The 23,968-nt window shown below is 43.9% G+C and overlaps 1 protein-coding gene across 5 annotated transcripts in view; it reads right to left on the bottom strand.

The window, feature by feature from the left end:
* WDR91 (WD repeat domain 91) overlaps positions 1 to 23,968 on the bottom strand; it is a 178,295-nt gene that overhangs the window by 22,929 nt on the left and 131,398 nt on the right. For all 5 annotated transcript variants that reach the window (XM_069227939.1, XM_069227940.1, XM_069227943.1 and 2 more), the window contains 3 exons: positions 9,712 to 9,820; positions 7,478 to 7,590; positions 7,144 to 7,341 (listed from right to left, as the gene is read on the bottom strand). In XM_069227939.1, coding sequence (XP_069084040.1) covers positions 7,144 to 7,341; positions 7,478 to 7,590; positions 9,712 to 9,820 — 420 coding nt within the window. The remainder of the gene's footprint in view (positions 1 to 7,143; positions 7,342 to 7,477; positions 7,591 to 9,711; positions 9,821 to 23,968) is intronic.

Raw genomic sequence — 23,968 nt, 5'->3', positions numbered from 1 at the left:
CCAGGTGCCTTTCCTGCAGGAGGATGGTCCAGATGGTGGTGTTATAGAAGCCGTGGAGCCTGTGGAGAGTGAAGAGGAGGAAGACTCTGAGGACGACACAGACAATAGGGACAGAGTGATACAACAGTATTTCCAGTAACACACAGGTAAGAATCACCCACGCCATTTCACAATTGCTTATAGCCTCCTGCATCTGTACTTTCTGTAGTTCCCCACAGATGTTTGTCATTAATTTTTGCCTTTCCCTTCCCTTCTCAGTGCTGTCTGACTCAGTACCTGACTTCTGCTTGGTTCGCCCATGAAATACAGCGTATTGACATTGGTATGTTGTCATGACTAATTGACAGAACAGAAATGGAACAGTAATATGTAATACATTTGTTAATAATACAGCATGACTCAAAACAGATTTGTGTGCAAAATGTGATTTATTTACAGTGCTAGATATCGGTACATGTGATTCTAAGGGTGATGGGTGGGGGTGGAGGAATATCCATGGCAGAGTCCAGTTCTCAGTCTCACAGGTGCATTGTCCTTTTGCCTGTGGAAGGATGGAGCATAGGCAGTTCATGGTTGGACAGGGTGGCAATGTGGGACAGTGGGAAGACTTGAGGGGGTATGTCCTGCTGGCGGGGGTCTTGACATCCTACTCTGTCTTTTTTTTTGGTCTCAGGCTCCTCTTACGGGGTGGTTGTTCTTCAGCAGGAGGTGGGGTTCTGGGGGGCTGTCGAGGTGTTGGGACCTCCTGTCCACTAGCGCCGGCGGAGGTGGTAGGCTGTTCCTGGTCCGGGCTAGTGACAGGGGCCCTGTGTGGTGCACCATGGTCCCGCAACGCGTCCTCTATCCTGTGGAGGGCCAGGACGATGGTCCCCATTGCGGTCCCGATGATTCTCAGCTCCTCCCTGAACCCCATGTAGCGTTCCTCCTGCTGTGCCTGGATCTCAGTGAACCTGGCCAGTACCGTCGCCATCGTTTCTTGGGAGTGGTGGTATGCCCCCATGAGGGTGGTGAGGGCCTCTTGGAGAGTGGGTTCCCTGGGCCTCTCCTCCCCCCCCTGTCGCACAGCAGCCCTCCGAGCTGCCCGGTTCCCCCCGGCCTCTGTCCCCTGGACGGTGTGCCCGCTACCACTGCCCCCAGGTCCCTGTTGTTGTTGGGGTGTTGGGTTAGCCTGGGTGCCCTGTAGTGGCAGACACACCGCTGATTGAGCTGTCCTAGAGACAGAGGCATGGGCCCGCTGGGTGGGAGCTGTGCTGGTGTTGGCAGAGGGGGTCGGGTCTGATGTGGCCTGTGGCTGCCTGAGGGGAACCGACTGCCCAGAGGTCCCCGATGGTCCGGGCTGGTCATCAGGTTCACTGTCGACAGAGCTGCTATCCTCAGTGTGGGCCTGTTCCGGTGGTGGGATGGACACTTCTGGACCCTCCTGGCTGGTGTGTTGTCGTTCGGGTCCTGCATGGGGTAAGAGAGTTTGGTTATTGTTTCTGTGTGTGCAATAGCGTGCGTGTTATGGGTGCCCTTGTCCCCCAGTGCAGGCATTCCCTTGAGGGAGGTGTTGTGAGGGTAGATAGTGGGGGGGGGGGGGGTTAGTGCAGTGGTCATGCTTAGGTGATGGGTGCCCATGATTTGTGTTGGCATGCAGGAGTTGGTGTTGGGATGGGTGGGTTGTGCTGGTGAGACATTGTCAGGGAGGATGTGTGCTGGGGGGTTGGGGGTGAGGGTGGGGGTGTGGGTTGGCATGCTGGTGGGGTGGGGGGGATATAGTAGTTGAGATTGGACTTACCAGAGTCCATTCCTCCGGCTACTCCTGTGAGGCCCTGAGGATGCAGGATGTTCAAGACCTCTTGCTCCCACAATGTGAATTCGGGAGGGGTGGGTGGGGGTCCGCCGCCAGTCTTCTGGACCGCGATGTTGTGCCTGGAGACCATCGATCGGACCTTCCCCCGTAGGTCGTTCCATCTTTTGCGGATGTCCTCCCTATTCCTGGGATGCTGTCCCACCGCGTTGACCCTGTCCACGATCCGCTGCCATAGCTCCGCCTTCCTAGCTATACTGGTGTGCTGCACCTGCGAGCCGAAGAGCTGGGGTTCCACTCTTAGGATTTCCTCCACCATGACCCGGAGTTCTTGGTCCGAAAAGCGTGGGTGCCTTTGGGGTGCCGTGGGTGAGGTGTGGGGTGGTGTATGTGATGATAAGTATGTTGGTGAGTGGTGCTTTGTGCTACTATGTGGTGTGTGTGATGGTGTAGTGTGCCTCAGTGTGTCTTGCTGTGGATTGTCTGCTGTGTCTCTCTCTCCTTCTCTCAGTAATTATGGTCGCAGGGGTTTGTGGGTGATGTGGGTGTGTGTTTTATAGTTGGTTGATTGTGTGGGAGTGGTGTGTGTATGTGTATCAGGTGTGTGTATTTCAAATTGTCCAATGTGGCTGTGTTTTGGTGCTGTGTGTGTATTCTGACCGCGGCGGTGTGTAGCGCCAATGGAATACCGCGTTTGAATGACCGCAGTGTGGATTCGTGGGTCGTAATGGCATGGTCGTATTTCTGTTGGCGTGACGGTGGAGGTTTGGTCATCTCCAGTTTCTCGCTGCCCGCTGATGTGGCAGGCTGCAGTGGAGGACGGATTTTTGGAGGTTTGGCCGTCGTGGGTCAGAATGACCGTGGCGGTTAACCGCGGCGGTGTTATGGCGGTCTTCTGACCGGCGGTAAGGGCCTTTTACCGCCGAGGTCAGAACGACCCCCTTTATATCACTTTTCAGTGATATCTCTACATTTACTTATTGCATCTTTGATTGTTTTGACCTGCATTTATCCAGATACATTTTATATATTTTCTAAACATTGTGTGGTGTATTTTTGTGGTGCTATATGGTGGTGTTGTATGATTTATTGCACAAATACTTTACACATTGCCTTCTAAGTTAAGCATGACTGCTCAGTGCCAAGCTACCAGAGGGTGGGCACAGGATAATTTGGATTGTGTGTGACTTACCCTGACTAGAGTGAGGGTCCTTGCTTGGACAGGGGGTAACCTGACTGCCAACCAAAGACCCCATTTCCAACATCCACAAGTATGGACGATGTGTGACTCCTCCACCTTGTAAACCTCAATGACGTATTTAACATTTTCTTACATTGATTTACATACTTGTATGATTGTTTGTCTCTGTATAATGTGTGCGTGAGATGTAAAGTGCTCTGACACCCTACACTGGGATAAGCAGTGCTACAAAATAATTAAATAAAAAAATTAATTAGTAACTACCATATATATTGTCATTTGTTTTCTCACATACATATATCAAACATTCTTACAGTGCATGCATACCTCTTATATGCAGGGGTTAAACAAAGTCAAAATCTCTCTCCAAATCGTAGTTGCTCTTAAATACTTGTGAGATTATACCAAGCTGTGTGCCCTTGATCTCCTTCACCATTGTATTGGCATCTGGGTGTAAGGATCCAGATAGCTCCTAGTGTGGATGCTTTCTGAAGAAAAGGTGGACTGATGGCCCTTTAAGTCAGGCCTTAGTTTTGGGCCCAGCTGGAAGTAAAAATAAGACTGGACGGTAGGATGACCTTGGCCATGTGGGTGGTAGGAACCTCAGCTGCAACCGCAAAACTGCTTGGACCCCTGAGGAGGTTGGACAGGCAGGGTGTAAGGTTTGCCTCATCCAAAATCATGAAAAGAGCATTGGGACTGGTGCAACTGGCGAGGAGGAATCAGAGAGAGAGGTCCAGGGAGTGAGCTCAAGAGTGTCTCTGAAAAGGCACATCTTGTCAAAGGGCATGTCAATGAGGAAGGACTGGCCATCGCCAGAGGACCCAGTGGATCACAGGCACGTATGGCGGTGAATGTCAGCAGCCTGCTCAATGGAATCGGTGGTGTCCAAGCAAAAATGAAGCGTGACCTTTACACAGTTCTCCTGAAAACCTTGGGATAGGACGAAGGTCGTCAGGTACACCAGGGAGGACTTGTGCCACAGAATCCTAAAAGCATTAGAGTAACAGCCTAACAAGCAGCTGGAGTTGATTGAGAGGAGAGTCAGACTAGTGGAGGAACAAAAACACAATTTTGCGGTTGCGGCTGAGGTGCATACTGCCCACGCTCTTAGATTAGTTGTCAGGGGGAATGGAAGGAAACGTGTTGGGATTCAACTGACTTGTGAAGGCCTGAACCATAAGACTGTCAGATGATGGATGCTGTGTGGGGAAGAGAGATGAAAAATATGGTGTTCTTTGAGCTTGCCTAAAATGTTTAGCCCTACTGTGTGGCAAGGGTTATGATTAGATTTTTGACAACCCCCTACTAGGAAAGTCCCCTCTCGTGGGTGAATTGTGCTCAGTGATGTACTTTTGCATAAACCTATCAATAAGGTTTTTGTATTTTTTCAGTGCTTATTCTTGGTCCTTGGCTTGATGGATGTTTTGACCTTAAAGGTCTTCATTATTGTTTTCGACCTGTTGGCGGACGTCACTGAATAAGTGCTTTATCTTCAACAAGAGTAATTTTCTTCTTGGCAATATCTAAGGGTAGGTGTCCTGTTTCCTTTCCCCCTTTTCCTAATTTTCTTTTTCCTTTTTTTCTATTGTTTTTTTTCCTATTTTCTTTTTTCCTTATTTTTTCTCCCTTTTTGTTCCCTTTTCCCCCTGTTTTTCTATACCCCTCCTTTAGCCATGCCCCATGGATTTTGGCCTATCATGTGTGTTATCTTTAGTTGTACTTGTTCAGAAAGCCTGAGTATTTAGAGAGTTGGTCCCTCTTACTACTGTGTGCCAGAGTATATGTTACCATTGGTAAGTACAAGTGTGAGTCCTCACTTGGTGGAAGAAACTATCCACTGATACTTTGTTCTGTGGCTGTTTTGTAAGCATATATGTTTGGGAAGTCTCTCTCACCCTTGTAGGTTCTTTTGGTGTTTCTTATTGGCATGTGGATGTAGTTCACTTATGGGTATTATAATTATCATCCACTTTGGATAACGAGTACGTTTGCTGGTCTGCACTCGTGCTGTGACAATATTCTAAAAAAATATATTTGTCTTTGAAGCCTCGGCTTACATTTTATGTAGTTCTGATTTATTCATTTTTGTATCTAGTTACCTAGAGTACTTTGTCCTGGGTTCTCCCATCATACCATCTTATTTGTATGAAAGTGACTGCGCCCTGAAGAAGGTGGCATGCAGTCCTGTGGCTTTTACTGAAACACACAAGTAGGCGCTAGTCAAAGGTTTTAGGAAGATCACAGTTAATTAGAAACTTTGTACATAATACTTTCAGCTTGTTCAACTTTTATGTGTAATACCATCTATAAATATCCAAGGCACTAGCATCAGAGTCTGTACATGCAGTTATTAAACATGTAGCAACTTGTAACTATAAGTATAAGAAATAGTTCATATATGGGACCATTAATAATATGCTATGAAGATAACAGATGTATTGTCAAGCTGCTAGTGACTTTGTTGGAACTGTGTATATTTCTTTGGGTGTTTTTTATTGGTATAATTCGAAGTACGTATGGCACGTGGCTGTAGTATGTTTGGGATAGGATAGTGAGTGAGAATTGACTTTAGGGTGGGTGATGTGAGAAACGCAAAGAGTTCTTATTGTTATCTTTTTACTTTGGTGATGAAGTGTACATATTATTATCCGTAGTATGTGTGACATAAAAATAACAAAATTGATGAATGTATTTGTTGCAAATATTAATAAAAAATATGGTACAATAAATATCTTTTTTGAATTCTACCTACAGTTGTGTATGTTAGCACTATATGTGGCTCAATACAACACGGTATAGATTAATTGTATAGAAATGTCGAGCTTGCAGGATTTGTTCTTGATGTTGGCAAACACTGCGTAAAGAAAACAAGGGAGTCCTAATCAATAGGAGCAAGAGTCCTCACACACCATATTAGGTGTCATGCTTCATCATCGGACAGCTCCTCGTCGGACCGGTGCTGCAATGTCTGACGGGCACCCCCCGAAGGGGGGCTCTTTGCCGGAGGTCTTTTACTATCGATGATGCCGCGGAACCAAATATGGGTCCGAAGAGAAAGGAGAAAGAGTCAAAATAGAGAATAAAATTGGCTCAGAACCCTCACTAAATATTAATTTATTCCTTGATGTTGGGTGATGGCCAAGATTAAAAGAATAACAAGGGAGTTTAATAGAGATAATGCTCAGACACTCACTCGAAACAATAATAGAATGTAGAGGAAGTCGGTCACTCACGGACGTTCCTTAATATACGGTCGACATGTTTTGCGTCTCTTTTGGTCCACACGGATCCTGTGACGCTTCTTCAGGACCTATTATATCACTAGACTTCTCCAATAAGAAAAACAAATAATATAGACTCCTGCATACTGACACTCACAGTCAAGACGTCAACAGTCACTTACTCAGGTTCACTTCAACCCGGACTTGCTGTTCCTATCAGTCACCCACCCCAACTCGAGGACGAGCTTCATGGGATCACGCAGGCCTGTTGCCAGGTTAACAGATTTGTGGTTAGACCGGTGTCTAATATGGCACCTACCCCCTGGCTGCGCTCCCGAAAACCGGTCTAACCACAAGTCTGTTGTTAACCTGGCAACAGGCCTGCGTGATCCCATGAAGCTCGTCCTCGAGTTGGGGTGGGTCTTTTTCTTTGATAATCTTCCTTACTACAGGCAACAGTCATAATAAAGCACACAATACAGTAACTAACTAAAAGTCAGGTTCTCTATGTTTGTGTCTCAGACCCTGAAGGTGATGACATTCGGACGCAGTTTTCGAGGGCGAGATTGTTCTGGCCATAGAGATGTCAGTAATACATATATACAAAAGATGTGACAATCCCAGGCCCTGTGAGTGCTCCTAACAGACACACAGCAGTGGTGTGAGGGTCACTTTTACTGTCCCTAGGACACCAGCAATGCACAGCTACAGAACACGTGATGGTCCACTTCAGATGGTACAAGTCATACAACGTTTCAGAATGTCTGGTTGAGGGGCCCGGGCTCCTTGGAACGATAGGCCGGCTGCACAGATATAGACGTATGTCTGTCTATTTCTTTTAAGAGGTTTAAAGTGTAGTCTCTTATTTCAACATCTTCAATGCCTCCTCCCACCTCACCAGTGCGTCACTTCCACCCTGGACACCTTACCTTGTAAATGATGCCGCCAGTAGATGAACATGTGAGCATGTAGTTTCCCTCTGAGTCAAAGGCGAAGAGGCGCCCTCGAGGGGTCTGGACCTGCTTGTACCCGCTGTAACCAGACAGTACAAAGGGACCTGTGGCATCCGACGGCAGAAAATACTCAGAGACCTTCTGCCCACTTTTGTGTATATTCCACTGGATAAACTGGAATAGAAGATAACAGGTACATGTTAAAGTGGATTAGATTCCCAGTTTCACAACATCAACTGAAGCCTCTGTACCCAAAGTTGGATTATTTCAAATATCAGGCAAAGCTTGTTCCCCAGCCTCAGGAATGTACCTTTCCGTCTTCTCCAATGCTGTATACCGTGTTCTCGTCGTAGCTGAAATCCACGGAATAGACCTCACCATCATGGGCCTGCCAACTCATGGCACACTGGTGCTGCTGCATATCTGAGGGGACCAGGATAGTCACAAGAGAGAAGGGGGTCAATGATGAAAGGAAGAGACGGTTGATAAGGAGACAGTTTTTCTCATTGTGTTATCTAGACAACTAAATACCTATCTGTATTCCACAGCAGCCTCAATTCAGGTAACAATGCTTTACATCTACTGATCAAACCCCCAAAGGCAAGGAGCATTGATTCAGACGATTTATTGGCCTAATGTGGAAGATGCATGTAACCAGGGGCACCGGGACAAGGGACGTCTACATGTAGTTGATTAAATGGGAAAACAGAAAGGATCTACAAGCCCAACCTGGGCTGTAGTTTACTCTGTCAAAATACTTTCCCCTATCCAATTCGATGGGACAACACCAGGAAATGAGCTCAGAAACAGTAGAAAAGCTGCTTTTATGCTCTCGTGGCCTGAACTCCATAAGATACTTGGCAATTCTATATCCCTCAGAAGTTTTCAGGGGGATTCTTATTTTACTAAGTCTCAATCTGAAGTACCTTTAGGATTTCCTCACAGCAGCCAGAGAAGATTACGTTGTTTATGCGTGTGAATGTTATATAATCTTTTACTCTAGCATTTTGACTTAAAATGGCTGTTCAAAAGTGCATGAGGACTTCACAACTCTATGAATATTGAAACACTGTGAAGCCCATCCAGAAAAAAAAAGCTAAGAGCAAAGTTCATTACTTTTCAATGACATTACTTCAGTTTAACTATCTCTTACGAAACCCTTTTTTTCAAGATCCTCCCATTGCCCTAGAGGACCAAAAAGATATCCAAATGATCACCCTTGCTGGAGCAGGAATACCTCTGAATATCAATGCCCTTGAAGTATGTAACAGGACATTCAAATGCAAACATCTCCGAGATGGGGCAGTGTTTAATGATGGTGCCTGCTTCAGTGGTTGCAGATACAGAAAGGGCGTTATAGTTCTTGTGACGTCTAAGGAGGGCACGTATTACAGTTTATCTAAAGCAGTGCCATTGTGACAAAATTTGACTGATGATAATGTACAGATGGGCATTGTAGTGTCTCATAGTCTCAAAATGGATGCGAGTGCTCTTTTCTCAAAAAACAAAAAGCAAAAATGACTAAAATGATGCCCGCTAAATAAATAAGGGGACATCCTGGCAACAATGTCACTAAACAAACAAAACTGTGTTTGGAGTGATCAACTCAGCGAGCAAGACTTTGTAAAACGCTTTCTAGTTTGGTCCCCTCGATGGAGGGTTTGGTTGTGGGGATGAAAGTTCACATCAGAGGCTCCACCTACCCCTTTCTCGCTGATTTGACTCTCTTACCGATCCCCTGGGCAATCGGACACATTGGGGTTAGCTATATTTCTCTGTAAACAGCACAGCCATCTTTAAGCAGGGAAACCCACTGCAACCGCTGTTCAGGTGTTATGGCTGAAGCGCAGGAGTAAAGTTTTTAATCCCCCTTCAGGTTCCACCACTAACTATGTATTAATGAGCCACACGTCTGTTAAATACTTGTACTCTGTGGCACTGTTTTTTTCATTTATTAGTAGAGTACAACACTTTATTAGTATTATTTGAAATAGGCCAAAAAGAAGTCAGAGTAGGGGAGGGCAAGTTACGAGTTTTTCACGTTATTTATTAACACTATTATTGTGAGAATCAATCCTTGTTCTCCAGTTTTTAAGAAGGATCTCTGAGCCTCCACCTAGAGCTCCGCGCTCATGGACTGCAGGTCCATCTTTGTAATAAGTCAGTATGTCAGCTACTCCATGTCGGACCTGGACGTCATCCGTGTGAAGATCAAGTAAGGTTTCCCAGCAACTGAGGCATCATTGCAGATGTTCAGCAATAGAGCTCTCTCTGCAACTAACAGGTGCAACTTGTACAAGGGTGATGGTAAATACTGCACGCTCCACAACCATTCTACCACTGGCCTTTACCCACAAGGACATGTTTGGGGGGAAGGAAGAGTTCAAACTACTTTTCATATGATCCTGAGTGTCATGTAGGATTCATGTATTTAGATCTGAAAAAGGGGTTGGGGGAGGGGGCTACAGGAACATTTAGGGTAAGCCCATGAGAAGCTTTGAACATTATACTGCAGCAGACTTCCAATGGCAGAAATATTCTTACCAAACAGACGGATCACACCATCAGCTGCACCAGTGACCAGAAGGTTCCCGTTGTGGTTGAAGGCTGTGCAATTTATGGCAATGGGTTCTGGTTCAAGAGAAAAGTGCAGCTGGAAGAGAGGAAGTGAAAAGCCATGTTTACAGGTTTTGATTTAAAATATGCATGCCATGCTATTTCCTTGTGGGCAGTATCCTCTTCACATAACCCTTAGCACAGAGATTTCTGACAGACAAACCTATTTGTGTCGCTAGTTCTCTCTTCTACGCTTCTCGATCTTCAACATGGTATAACAGGCACACAACACACACCACAACGCCCGCCACGTTTGCGTTTTGCTCAACTACCTTTATTCCAGTGCCATTTGCTAATGGGTATTTTGTGAATGGCAGGCATAGTGAGTCATGGCATGCACTGTGTGTAACATACCATAACTGATTGTCAATGGTTTTGCAAGTCTGAGTCAGTACCATAACTCAGTTTTAACTGTGTTCTTTCAGTCAATATATAATATATACATTCCCAGAGGAGGATGCGTACTGGGCTCAACTTGACTTTCATAAGCTATCGGTAGCAGAATGGCTTGCATAGCACTATATCTATTCTACAGCTGCAGACAAGGTTTGAGCTGAGGAGGTTCTTGGCCTGGACCCAAGAAATATTCCCAATGTAGGGACTTTGTGCTCATATACACACAGTTCGCACCAAACTGGAATTCAAGGAAATACACTGCAGCCTCTAGAAAATGTATAGCTTCTGTGGACCAACATCCTACTACCATCTGTCTACCTCAGTACTGGAATACTCAGCAAGGCGTCAGCCTTTTGAGCAACCAAAGCACTTCCATCACATGGTCGGCAGACCACTAAAAAACCTAAAGACCATATCCTGCACCTTTCAACGCAGGAATATGCCTTGAGGTCTAGGATGTGAGCCCCTTTCATCTTATAACTCAGCTGCATGCACATCTGTCCTCCCAATACACATCACGTAGTCCAAACTGTTCAAATAAACCAAAATGATACTTTTCTAACCAACACCAAGAGTTTCACAAATGATTATACTGGAATCTTCAATAATGACTCGACCACCGGTGACTCCATCATGAATCGCAGTAGGCCTACATCAGCTTAGTGATAACCACAAACAGGAAGGGACCCTGTGCTCTATGAAGAATAATCACTGCAAGATCTTCATGCTCTTCTTCCCAAACCTTCAATAACCTGCCTAATAGAATCCTGCACGACATATCCTGTTCACATTAATACGATGGAGGTCTATACATTCACATTCTTCATTGCTCTTCCCGTGGTTGAGAAGTAAAAACAGAGATGCCTGCCTCAGTCTCAGAACAGGGTGTATGCCCCTCTCAAAAGAAACATTACTATTTGTAATTTCAGCATTAAGGATATCTACAAATTCATAATAAAAATATTTTCTTCAGTACAAACCATACCCAGGTTTTCAACAGTCGGTCAGATTTCCCCCTTTCTGAAAGGTTCATTAACTTTTCTCTGGGTTGTCCAGTGTGTGTCTCCCACAAATCTGCTGCAGGTACAGCATAACCAGTTCATCGTATAATCTGAACATATTTTGAATAAGCAGCCTGTTGCACCCCAGTACCTCACAGTATCCCTAACAAATAAGACTGCTTAAGAACCCTTGCGTATCGCCCTCATTGTGCTACTGTGCATTGTATGCAGCACAGTCAAATTCGCAAAGGCTAGCATAGGTCTCAAGCAGCTAATGAGGACACGCAGTAACATAAGTGCCCATTCCAGATTAGCCACCCTGTGCCCCTCTCCATGCCTGATTTATGTTTCCAATGTATTATGTTACCCAGCAAGAGACCTCCTAAGCCCAAAGGTTGCAAAAATGCAGAGCTATCAGACTGTCCCTTTCGATGTATAGTGATCAGAGAAGGGGTTTGCAAACATGTACCTCATGGGTTTACACCCCTTGCCTTTCTGGCCCCCAATCACAATTAAGTGCACACCTATACTCTAGCAAACACGCACTTTGGAGGACATAGCATCCGCAAATCATAATGTAAATCCAATGATAGCATAGCACGACGGTGGCCGCCTCTGCATAATTCTGTAGATTGGAGCATCATACCCGGGTAGGCGAGCTTCGTGATCTTGAAAGATCTTCCCTCCCTTCTGCAAGGGTGGAAGCTACTGACTACCCTGTCTGACCCACCCTCATCACACCGTAAAGCTTGCTGCTTCTGCGTGCAGCATAGCTTCCCAGTGCCCTCTCTTAATTTGCAACACTTTTAGCCAGTTCTATGTTGTAACAAATCAGGGTAATGTTGCATTCTGTGCTTGCAGTTCTGCTTTTGACACTGTAGGAGATAAAAGAAAAAATAACTTACTTTTGGTACTCTTTCTAACCACAGATTTCTCACTACTCACCCAGACTGGATCCAGGGATTTTTCTCAGCATTGCTCCTGTGCCCCGGTAGGTAGAGTTATGAGCTCCACTTCAGATTCGTCCCGCTCCAACGTGACGCTGGAGACACATAAGTGCCTCCTTCGAGCACTGTCATTTTTTTTTCATATCCACGCTGTCAGATGCAAAGCTTACTAAAGGATCAGATATGACAGTGTAAAGATCTCTAGTTTGGAATCTTTTTATGAATGGTGAGAAGAGTCTATTCCACAGAACAGGGAGGAGGGACAGTGGTCATAATCATGGGGTTAGATAAAGTATCCACCAGAAAGAGTACTACAAAAGATAAGTACCTTGTTCTCCTGATGGATACATCTTACCGCAGACTCCTACCCTTGAGAAAGAGGGATTCCTCCCCTTCTGAACAGACACAAAGCCAGTACCTCCCCAGGTGATGGGTTTGTGCAATAGCTCAAACCATAAAAAACTGACAGGACAGAGTGGGTAAATTACCCTCTGCCGGACCTGGCAATCAAGGCAGTAGTGCTTCATGAACATATGGAGTGACACCCACTTCGCAGCCTGACAGATGTCCAGAACAGGCATTCCCTGTGCTAGCACAGTGGTAGCAGTTCTGGCTCTGGTCTAATGAGCTCTCAGACCTTCTGGGGCCTGGTTCTTGGCAGATGTGTAGCAGATATTTATAAAGAGAACTATCCACCTTGATAAGGTCATTTTCTGCACTGCCTTACCCTTTTGCGCTCCAGTGAACCTCAAAAGGAGTTTATCGTGCAACTGATGGTCTTTTGTACAATTGATGTAAAAGCTCAAAGTCCTTTTGGATCCAAGTGATGGAGTCTCTTCTCCTCTTTTGAATGGTGAGGTGAAGCAAAGAATACCATAAGGGAAAAGTGACAGCTTGCCAGACATGAAGGGGCCATCTCAAACACAATACAGGGCAACCAAGTATCCTTAGAAACCTGGGTATATATGTTATACAATGAACCCTGGTTCCCTGGGAGGAAGATCAAAGTCTATGCTTTCTAGACAACAGAACAATGCAGTCTGGTTTGTGATTTTGAAAACCAGGGAATAGTAGGATCCAATCTGGTTGGTGATTTTGAAAACAGTTGTTTAATGTTTGTACATATATCTATCTATATATGTGTGTGTGTAAAAATATTTATTCACAGACACACGTGTGTGTGTATCACCCGATTGCTGGAAGACGCGACCCACCACCTCCAAGAGTAGTTGCCATTTATAATATGTGGGGCATCACTGACAGAGCTTGCCCACCGTGGAATTTAAAAATCCTTCCAGGTCGTTTAGGACCAGGAAGATGTCCTGTTGACTGAGCCAGTACCAGAGGCAAAGGGCATCCAGTCTCTTGCATTGAGTGCAGGCAGAACATGGGCCAAAATAAGCATCTTGAATTTGTCCTTTGTCAGAAAGACAAGGTGAAAACATGAAGTAAGACAAAGGCATCTGCACTTCTTCAGCACCAGTGTGATTGTTCCTTTATGCAAAAGAGCCTACTGTAAGATGAACAAATGGTCCTCCGGCGACCACACTTGTGTAGGTGGAATATGTGGTGGGGTGGAAACGAATGGTAGGGCATATCTTTGCAGCAGGGATTCTGCTGCATAGGTGTGAAAGGGATGGGGGAGTGCACTGTGGCATATGCTTCAGGACTAAGTCTGCCATCTGTTCAAAGGGACGGGTGCCATCAAATGGCATGTCCATTACTGACACATGAATGGCACTTGAAAAGCCTGTGGGTTTCATATAAGCATAGCCCCAAAGCACTACACTGGTTTCAACTGCCCTGCCCAAGCACTCAGTGGTGTCCAGCCCAGATCGAACAACAGATTCTGCTGGATGTTGTCCATTTTGCTTTATCTGTGCAAGGTTGGCAAAGAATTCTTTAGGGACTGTTGGCAAGATCTCACTGACCATATCCCACAACGCATGGGAATACCTTCTTCGGAGGCAACTGCCAGGCACAGAGCTGCTAGCCCAGGAGAACATTCTCTTTTCAAATGACTCCATGCCTTTGGAGTCCCTATCAGGAAGCGTAAAAATGAATGAGTTAGGATTGGGTCTGCCTGTCAACGCGTCAAACACCAACCTTTCAGGTGTGGGTGTTGCAGAAGGATGAACTGGATGCCAGAGTAGGCTTGTGTCGTCTGACAACCTCTCTGTTAATTGTTGGGCAAGAGCGAGACTTCGCACAATTGTCCATTACTGTGTCCATCAGGGCTTCATGAAAAGAAAGAAGTGGTTCTGTGGAAGTCTGTCCAGGCTACAGGACTTCAGTCAGGAGATTAGTTTTTACTTCCACAGACAGAATTTAGAGATTTAAAACTTCAGCAGCCCTTCTTATTACCACAGCAAACAAAGCTGATTCCTCTATAGTTCCACTTTGGAAGCAACACAAGTGGCAGTGCTCTGAGATGACCCAAAGAAATGACAGCTCATGTAAAACCCTTAGGTCACTGTTTATTCTGAGGCTCATGGTTGAGGCTGCAGGGTTTTTGGAGAAGCAGTGCATGTATAAAACAAACTATTTTAAGTATTTCTATGTTTTTGTCTACAAAAAGAACGTCTGTAAATCTAGTGTTAGAAGAATGCACTTTCGGGCAGATTGGGAGTACATATTGACTGGTGCAACTTAACCCAATTATGCCCTTGAGGGAAAAAAAAAACCCTTCAACAGTTCCAGCAGCCATATCCTCTTCAAATTTAATTAGCTGCCTGTTCTAATGGTTCAAGGGGAATGGGTGTGCCAACTATTATAAGTTAACATATTCCAGTTACCAGTGCTTAATTTGTAAGTAAAAACGTGCTGGTGCCCAAAGCCCTCACATTAAACACACGGCTGCTGCAATTAAATGTGCAAACACGGAAAACTGAGGCAGCGTAATCCTGAAGCCACCTTGGGCCTCTTTAATCCATTTACAGCCACTCCCTGCCCCTTCAGCTCAATCCTGCAGCTTTCTGCCCTCTCCCTTTGTTACACTTTTAGTTTTTCTCTTCCTCCGTCTTTCCCATATGTGTTTTTTGCTTGCAGTAAATGCTTGAGGCAGAAAAATTAGCGCAGCCAACAAAAATAAGTGCCGGTGCTCCGCACCAGAATCAACAAGCACAAATTAAGGACTGGCAGTTACACCTTAGTGTTCTAGAAGCATCCTAGAATATCAAATTGCTCCGTCTAGAAGTTTTAACAATACGAAGGGCATATTTCAGCAGTCTAATGGCAGAAAAGAACTAACAATTGCAAAAACTAAAATACTTGTACAAGACAATGTCCAAGGCGTATGCTTTCTGTATAGCAGTTTCCAGATCATTAAAAAAAACATTGAGTATGACTTATTGAAGCTCCAGACATTTTATATGGTGAGGGACATATATTTGTAGAAAAGGTTTTTGCATCTCTTTCTATAGGCAACGTAAGATGTCTGTTGCAGACCTAGTGCTATCAATACTTAAAACATATATTTAAAAGTGGATTTTGGATTTGCCTTTGCTCATGATTCAGCTGCTTACTTGTCTATTTCAGCTTCCTGCTCCTGATTTGTTACCTTTCCTCCCTATTTTCTGTTCTGGCGCTGGAGGTATGTTGGCTTCACCCATCAGCTTCTGAGGCCTTGCCTTTCCTGTGGACTGAGCATCAACTGTGCCAGGAAAAGTGTGTTAGAGGTTGCAGTAATGAGGGTCGTGGACTCCATTGAAGAGGTATTTATTTATTGATAAAGCAAGTACTAGCAAGCGAGGTGGCCCCTCCGCCAGTCAGCAAGTAACTGCCAGCAAATAGAACTCCCAGCAGAAAGCCTTCTTTGTTAGAATGTGGAATCACAGATACAGGCGTTTAAGCAATAACATATCTACAAAAGCAAATGCTAACATCATAACATATCCCCCTCCGTTAATCATGAGGGTATAAAGAATTGTACAATAGTAGAACATTGTAGTAAAGACATTGATTGCTGTTTGCTAGTGAACCCTAGTAGTATCAATAAACACTTCTGCCGTTGTGATAAGAAACTAGGTGAATAACACCAAGTATTATGTAACAAAATTGTGTAAATAGATAGGGGATCTTCTTTGTCTCTGAATCCTACTAATTCTATGACTTTTCCCAACATTGACATTGTTTGCAACCCCAATACTCTTACCATCGCCACTTCCCAATAAACGCATCTTTCACCAACATGTATCCGCTACACTCATCACTCACGTCCTCATCCATTCTACTCACAGGGGCTCCATATTTAGCCCCCTTCGTAAATTCCAACGTTCTCCATTACTTAGAAGTACATGCCATATATATACTTTCTTTACTTTGAAAGGTCCCAAAAATTTGCTAAAACCTTTCTTTACTCGTCCAAATTTACCCTTAACCGAATCACCTGGCACAATTCTTGTACTACGCTTCTCCGCTGTGAAATAAGATCACTATGATCACCCCTTCCTTCAATCATATCCCTGATCCAAGAGGGATTGAGTTTAGAAATTGGTTTCCAGTAAAAACTGGACTTTTCCTGTAACAGTGTCTTCCGTAGAGCGACAGACCCATACCAAACCGAAACTATAACCTCCACATCTAGTCTGTTTGCCTCGGCTAACTGTAATGACTCTTTAATCATATAGTTAGCTCTTTCTATAATTTTATTGGCACTCGGATTGTACAGTGCTATCTGAGAATGTTTAACACCACAGGACACTAAAAAGTATTTAATCTCCGCAGACGTCAGCTGGGTCCTATTTCCATGATAAGGACTGCAGGAAATTGTTCCTACTGAAAAACGTTTCGTAGGGGTGTTATAGTCACTGCTGTAGAAATTTCACACAAAAGTTTTACTACCAATCATTTTAAATGGACTTCAAACATAACAATGACATTGGTCCATGCACACACTGTACCACGGGCTGCCTGGGTCACCAATACAGCCACCATCTGATTGTGTACCACACCTCCATCTCTTTTCACTTTCCTTGCATGCAGAACTTCTACCCATTCCAATACATCACCGTCCATTCCCGGCCGACAGAATTCCATCCTGAGTCATTTTTTTTTTTTAAATGATTTGCACTAGATGTCCTTCATGGGCAACATTAAACAATCTCTTGTGTACTTCCATGGATGGAACAATTTTATCTCCATGCAACACCATTTTCCCTCCTAGCTCAGAAAGCTCACCTAAACCCTTCATATATGGTCACGCTGCTGCAGGAAGCGCACTGTCCCTTCTCTCTTCTTTTGTTATCATCTCTCCCACACTTTTCAACACATTATCACCCTCCATAGCTCTGGACCATTCTGTTTCACTCACTATTCCCTCACTCCAATGGACAACATCATGCACACTCGCTGCATCTCTGTAACATCCATAAATAGACTCCAAATTTATAGTAGTTTCTCCAAAAATAAAGGTTTATTTACAAAGCAGGAAACTCCGTACAGACGTCTCATCCATCCGACTCCATTGCCCGTTTCGCCTCATTCTCAAACCCTCAACACCATGGCAACCTCACGCGTCCATCCATGCCACACTCACATGCTAGAGCCCGGAGATTACCACACACCTCCCTTCCACAACACACACCACAAACAAAATGACATATAATTCCAAATACATAAACTGTAAATAAACTGCTAAACAGAGAACTTTAAGACTATAAAACTCCTATACCAAAACATAGTCTTTAAGATGAACTTGTTTTCCGCAAATTCTTCCAGAGCTCCTCTTGATGACCTCCAGTCCTTTATTAGGAGAGATACTTCGCTCCAACGACAGTCCATCTTTCCTTGAGCCCCTCAAACTACTGCAATTCACAACTCTGTTCAAATTCCAGATGCAATTATCTTCCGTTTTCACAGCATTTTTGAACGTTTTAATCACTCTCATACATCTCGACCACTTTCTCACCTCCCCCCTCAAACCTGGTTGTTTTATCTTGACCCAATCACCTACACCAAACTCAGTCATCTTAACCGCCTGTCTTTTGTCAAAGCACCTCTTCCCAGCTTCTCTGACAGCTTTCTCCTTAGCACACCAATCCTTAGAGGCCAACTTCTTTCCTCTATTACTCAAATATCTATTAACCCAAGATGGTTCCAAAATAGTATTGGTTGCCTACCCCTAAACAGGGCATATGGGGTTTTGTTTGTGACCGTGTTAGGTGTGAACCTATACTCACGCACCTTTTCCAACACCTCCTCCTTCCAAGGAATGCAATTGCCTTTAGCCAGAGAAATCGTTTCCTTCAATACTCGATTGAACCTTTCCACCATGCCAATAGTCTCGGGATGATACAACGCACACTTTTTATGGACAATTCCACAACCTCCCAAAAATTCTTCCATCTCCCTTGAAACTAGTTGTACACCGTTATCTGTCAATAACGTTTCAGGAATCCATTCCCTTGAAAATATTTTTTTCAAGAATTTGACAACAATCTTAGTTTCAATACCTCCAGCAAAATGTAACTCCGGTCATCTGGAATAGGTATCCATCACCACAATTACATAATCTTGAGAATTGTTACCATATATCGCCCTAAAATGTCTAAAGCTACATCCTGCCAAGGACCAACCAGACGTTTCCTAAGTACCGTGAGTTGAACTCTAGCTTTCAGAGTCTTTTCACTCAGTGAACATTGCACACTGTTTCCTACCAACCTTTCCGTCTGGATATCCATCCCAGATCACCAATACGACATTCGCAACCTTTCCTTAGCTTTTGAAATTCCCAAATGAGTTTTATGTGCCTGTTCCAACAACTCGCCCCTCAAACTAGTGGGAGGAATCAGCCTGGTACCTCTGAACAACAAATCCTTTTCAATTGCCAGTTGATCTTTAACCAACCAAAATTCCTTACACTCTAAACCAGTGTTCCCCAAACCCCGGGCCGCGGACCGGTGCCGGTCCGTGGATCAATCGGCACCGGGCCGCCCCACTGTGGCGGGCGGTAAATGTTTGATAATTTTTCCGTGGCCTGCTTGTCACACAATGGGACAAGCGGGCCATGGAAAAATTATCAAACATTTACCGGTCCGCGGCGATAAAAAGGTTGGACAACACTGCTCTAAACCACCCTGGCCTTTATATTTCCACCCAGACTCAAGCAAATGTCTCACAGTGCTTAAAATTGTGTCAGAATTTAGTTCATCCAACCATCGTTGTTCAGAAATACTCTCAAATCCGAGCTCACAAACACACTCACCCTGATCAGACTTTTCACCACATTCTTGGGTACCAACACATTCAGAAGGCACCAACCTGGACAAGGCATCAGCTGAAACATTCTCCACCCCCGAAATATATCTTACTTCAAAATCATACACCTGCAAAGCAACAGTCCATCTAGTAATCCTACTAGAAACAGTATCAATCCCTTTAGATTTAAAAACCTCACATAACGGTTTATGATCCGTTCTCACTACAAACGACCTGCCCCACAAACATTTCTAGAGCTTTCTGATGGCCCAGTAAACAGCCAAAGCCTCCCTCTCTATAACAGAATAACGCACCTCAGCCCCCTTCAAACTCCTTGAAATAAACATGACTGTGTTTTCAACCTTCCCATCTTCCTGCTGGAGCACCGCCCCCAGCCCCTTTAAACTTGCATCTGTGGTCAAAATCGAACACTTCATAGAATCAAAGTCTTTCAACTTGGGAGCCAGCGACAATCTGCTCTTCAGTTCCATAAATTCCTTCTCACACTACACATCTCACACAAACTCAACCCCTTTCTTCAACAGGAGTCGTAAGTTTAAAGTAACATCAGCAAAATTCCTAAAAAAACTTTCTGTAATACTCTGCCATCCCCAAAAACCTCATAAGTTCTTCTTTGTTTACGGGAGGTACCAAGTTCTGAATGGTATGCACCAATTCTGCTTTGGGCATTAGTCCATCACCCGTTAAAGTGTGGCCCAGATAATCAATAGTGTGACTACCAAACTTGCACTTATCAATCTTGACAGTGAGATTGTGTTCCTCCAACCTTCCATGGACCATCCTTACTCTTTCCAAGTGTTCCACTTCATCCTTACCATACACCAGTATATCATCCTGATACACCCCTACCCCACTTAAACCACCAATCAGGTTTTCCATGACACGCTGAAAAACTGAAGCTGCCGAAATTAACCCAAAAGGTAGTCTGTTATATCTGAAAGTGCCAAATGGAGTGACGAAGGCAGTGAGATCTTTTGATGATTCTTCTAACTCAATCTGGTGGTAAGCAGAGGTAAGATCAATAGTGGTAAAAATATTTGCCCCAACTAGCATCATCAACATTTCTGAAATATTGGGTAGAGGATACTTATCAACAATCACACCCTTGTTAAGTTTCCTGAGGTCAACACACAATCTCACACTTCCATTTGCTTTCCTGGCAAATACAACTGGAGCCAACCACTGTGTACCCTCCACTTTCTCAATGACCCCTTATCCTTCGAATTTCTCCAACTCAGACCTTACTTCTTGCCTAACTGCCAAGGGAATATTCTGCACCTTACTACAAACAGGTTGAGCATCATGAGATAATTTTATCCTATGTTTATAACCTTTCATACAACCTAGTTCATTGCTAAAAACATTAGGCAATTCTGACTTTAATCTGTCCCGCAGAGTCACATCTTCTTCCCCTTCCTTCACCAATTTAACATCAAACTTCTCTTTCAGTGTGATAGGCGGAGAGCTATTGGGGTCTAACATCACACCCAAATCCTTCTGATGCATCCAACTTATTATGCTATCCCCTTTTTTTGACACATAAACTTTCCCTGTGGTGTAACGCCTCTCATACTCGATTAGACCTATGAAGTAGCCATGGAGCTCAATAGGCTCTCCACCATAAGCACAGGGCCTAATGTCAGGCTTCATTAAGTTAACCTTCCCTTTCAACTGATCTTGCTAAAACTTGTTTGCAATGATAGTAATCTTCACGCCAGAGTCAAACAGAACATGTGTTTTCTTTCCCTTCCACTTCAGTAAAATCAGAAGGACCTTTGCCGGTCCCAACTTGCAATATTATTTGCCCACAACCCAGTCCAACGTCATTTTCCTGCTCATCGTTACGTACGACGACCTCATTCACCGCCTGTCTGGTTTTCTTTAACCTGCAGGCTGCTAAGAAGTGGCCTTTCTTCTTACAAAACAAACAAATCCCTATTGAGGCGGGACAACACTTGTCATTGGCAAAATGACCTTCCCTATCACACCTGAAACACCTTTTCGCCACTCCTTTTTGACCAACAAGGTGAGGAAATTCTGATCTACTTTCTTTTTTTCTTGTTTGACCAACAATACCTCTTGGTTGGGCTCCTTTCTGACTTTATCAAAAGAATTTCTCATTACCTCCACACACTTTAATGAGTGTTCAATTTTCCTGGCTATATTCAGAACCTCCTCTAAAGAGGGTTCATCCTTTAACCAGAGTTCATAACAAACCTTTTCAATATTGAAATCAAGCATAAATTGATCCCTCATCACATTACGAAACTTGCAAGAGGAAGCTAGGCATCGTAAATCAGTAATATAACTTTCTATCGATTCATCCTCATTTAGAACTCTTTTTCCAAAATAGTATCTTTCCAGAATGGTACTCACTTTAGGCAAATAATGCAAGTCTAACTTCCTCAAGCATATTTCATATTCATTCAAGTTCACCGCTTCGCTGTCAAGTACGTCTGGGAGATGATCAAACACTTCTTGACCTTCCACTCCAAGACAGTGAACTAAGAGTGCCGTCCTCCTTTCTGCACTCAAAGAAGTGCCAGATACTCTGGAATACCTTTCAAATACCTTTTTCCATTTTGCCCACTTTATAGGCGGATCACCCGTATGTGCCAAGAAGAATGGAGGAGCTGTAACATTCTGCATAATGTAATGGCCACATGAGAAGAAACTTGAAAAGATGCCAAAAAGGTGTTAGGAAGTTGTCACATTCAATTAACTTTTTGAAATTACCTTCCTCTATAACGTCCTTTATTGATCCTTCCTTATTCTTTTTTTTTTAGGTCAATATTTTCCACATTGTCTATAAAAGTGTTAATAACAATATTGAACTTTAACTTATTTTCTGCAGGCAGAAAATGGAGGGTCTCTAAATGAACACAGCGCTTTGAGGCCGACAGAAGCAGAAAAAAAACCTACAAAGAAATGAAGAGCGACTGGTCCTTCTTCTATTTTCTTAAACGAGGACGACATCGAATATGTTGAAGCCGATACAAGCAGTGAAACTGACAAGGAATGAAGAGCGACTAGTCCTTCTTCTACTTCCTTGAATGAGGACGACATTGAATATATGCCCTCATTATGTGAAACACTCTTTCCAAGAGCGAGAGCAAGCCTGAATTGGAGGAGCCACGCGCACAAATAGAACGCGCGAGGAAATCAGTTAAAAGGTAAGTTGTAAACTGCCTGAAAAAGGTCAAAAGACATCCAAATTCCCATTTTTCTTTATAATGTGATTTTGAAGGATTAAGAGTGTACCAACGAAGAAACGATCCAGCAATCTGTTGGGACGTTCATTGACAATGTCAACACGTTGTTGAGACATCAAAGTTCTCTCCTAGAAGTGGGTTTTCTGTAGTTTTCCCCTCATCGCCAGTGTAACATCCGTAAACAGACTCTAAATTTATGGTAGTTTCTCCAAAAATAAAGATTTATTTACAAAGCAGGAAACTCCGTACAGACATCTCATCCATCCGACTCCGTCGCCCGTTTCTCCTCATTCTCGAACCCTCAACACCATGGCAACCTCACTCGCCCATCCATGCCACACTCACGCGCCAGAGCCCCGGAGATGATCACAATCTCCCTCTTGTTCATTTTTCACTACACCTTTTTCACCTATACATTTCCGCTCAAGAGGTATATGTGAAAGACAGTCTGCGTGTGCATTTCTCCACCCCGGGATACATTCTATTTTACAGTTGTACTCTTGCAGAAATGATGCTAGTCTCACCAGCCTGGCTGAACCTTTATCGGTACCTTCCGGGGATAGAATTTTCAACAATGGCTTTTGATCAGTCTGTAGAGTTATTTGACAACCCCACACATACATATAAAAATACTCGACACCCCAGGCTGCTGCTAAGGTTTCCTTCTCAATAACAGCGTAGTGTCTCTCTGACGCAGTTAGGATCCGTGAAGCAAAAGCAACCACTTTCTCAGTGGATCCACGTAGTTGAGTCAACACAGCACCAATTCCTATCACACTGGTGTCAACAGTTATGATGTTTTTTTTTTCCTTGTATCAAAGGGTACCAATATGTCGGCATCACACACTCTTTTTATTTGTTGAAAATACTGGTGTTGTGTGGACTCCCAGACAAAATTTACTCCTTTATGCATGAGCATCTTTAAATTCTCTGTCTTGTTAGCAAATTTCTTAACAAATTTGGAATAGTACTCTATTAATCCTAAAAAGGAGCAGAGTTGTCCCTTTTGGCACTGGTGCGGATGCAATAGCAGCTAACAAATCCCTTTAGGGTTTGGCACCTTCAGCAGTTAACATATGACCTTGTACTCAATTTCCCTAACCAAGAATTTGCACTTTTCTCGTCTCAAAGTAAAATCTGACTCTGACAGACGATTTAATGACAACTTCAGGGTGACATTGTGACTCTCGATAGTTTCGCAAACACTTAAATGTCATCCTAAAAGTACATTGTATTGTCTAGGCCTTTAAAAACTTCGCTCATCATCCTCTGGCAGACACTTGCTACGGATGATGAGCCAAACGGCATCCTAGTAAATTGGTAAGTTCCTACCATGGTGATAATTGCTGTCAGAGCCTTGGAATGCTTGTGGAGTTGTATCTGATGGTATGCATGTTTAAGATCCAATTTT

The sequence above is a fragment of the Pleurodeles waltl genome, chromosome 4_1 (genome assembly GCF_031143425.1).
Source record: "Pleurodeles waltl isolate 20211129_DDA chromosome 4_1, aPleWal1.hap1.20221129, whole genome shotgun sequence".
Taxonomy (NCBI): Eukaryota; Metazoa; Chordata; class Amphibia; order Caudata; family Salamandridae; genus Pleurodeles; species Pleurodeles waltl.
The sequence above is the reverse complement of the archived record's forward strand: the minus strand, read 5'-3'. Positions and strand labels throughout refer to the sequence as shown.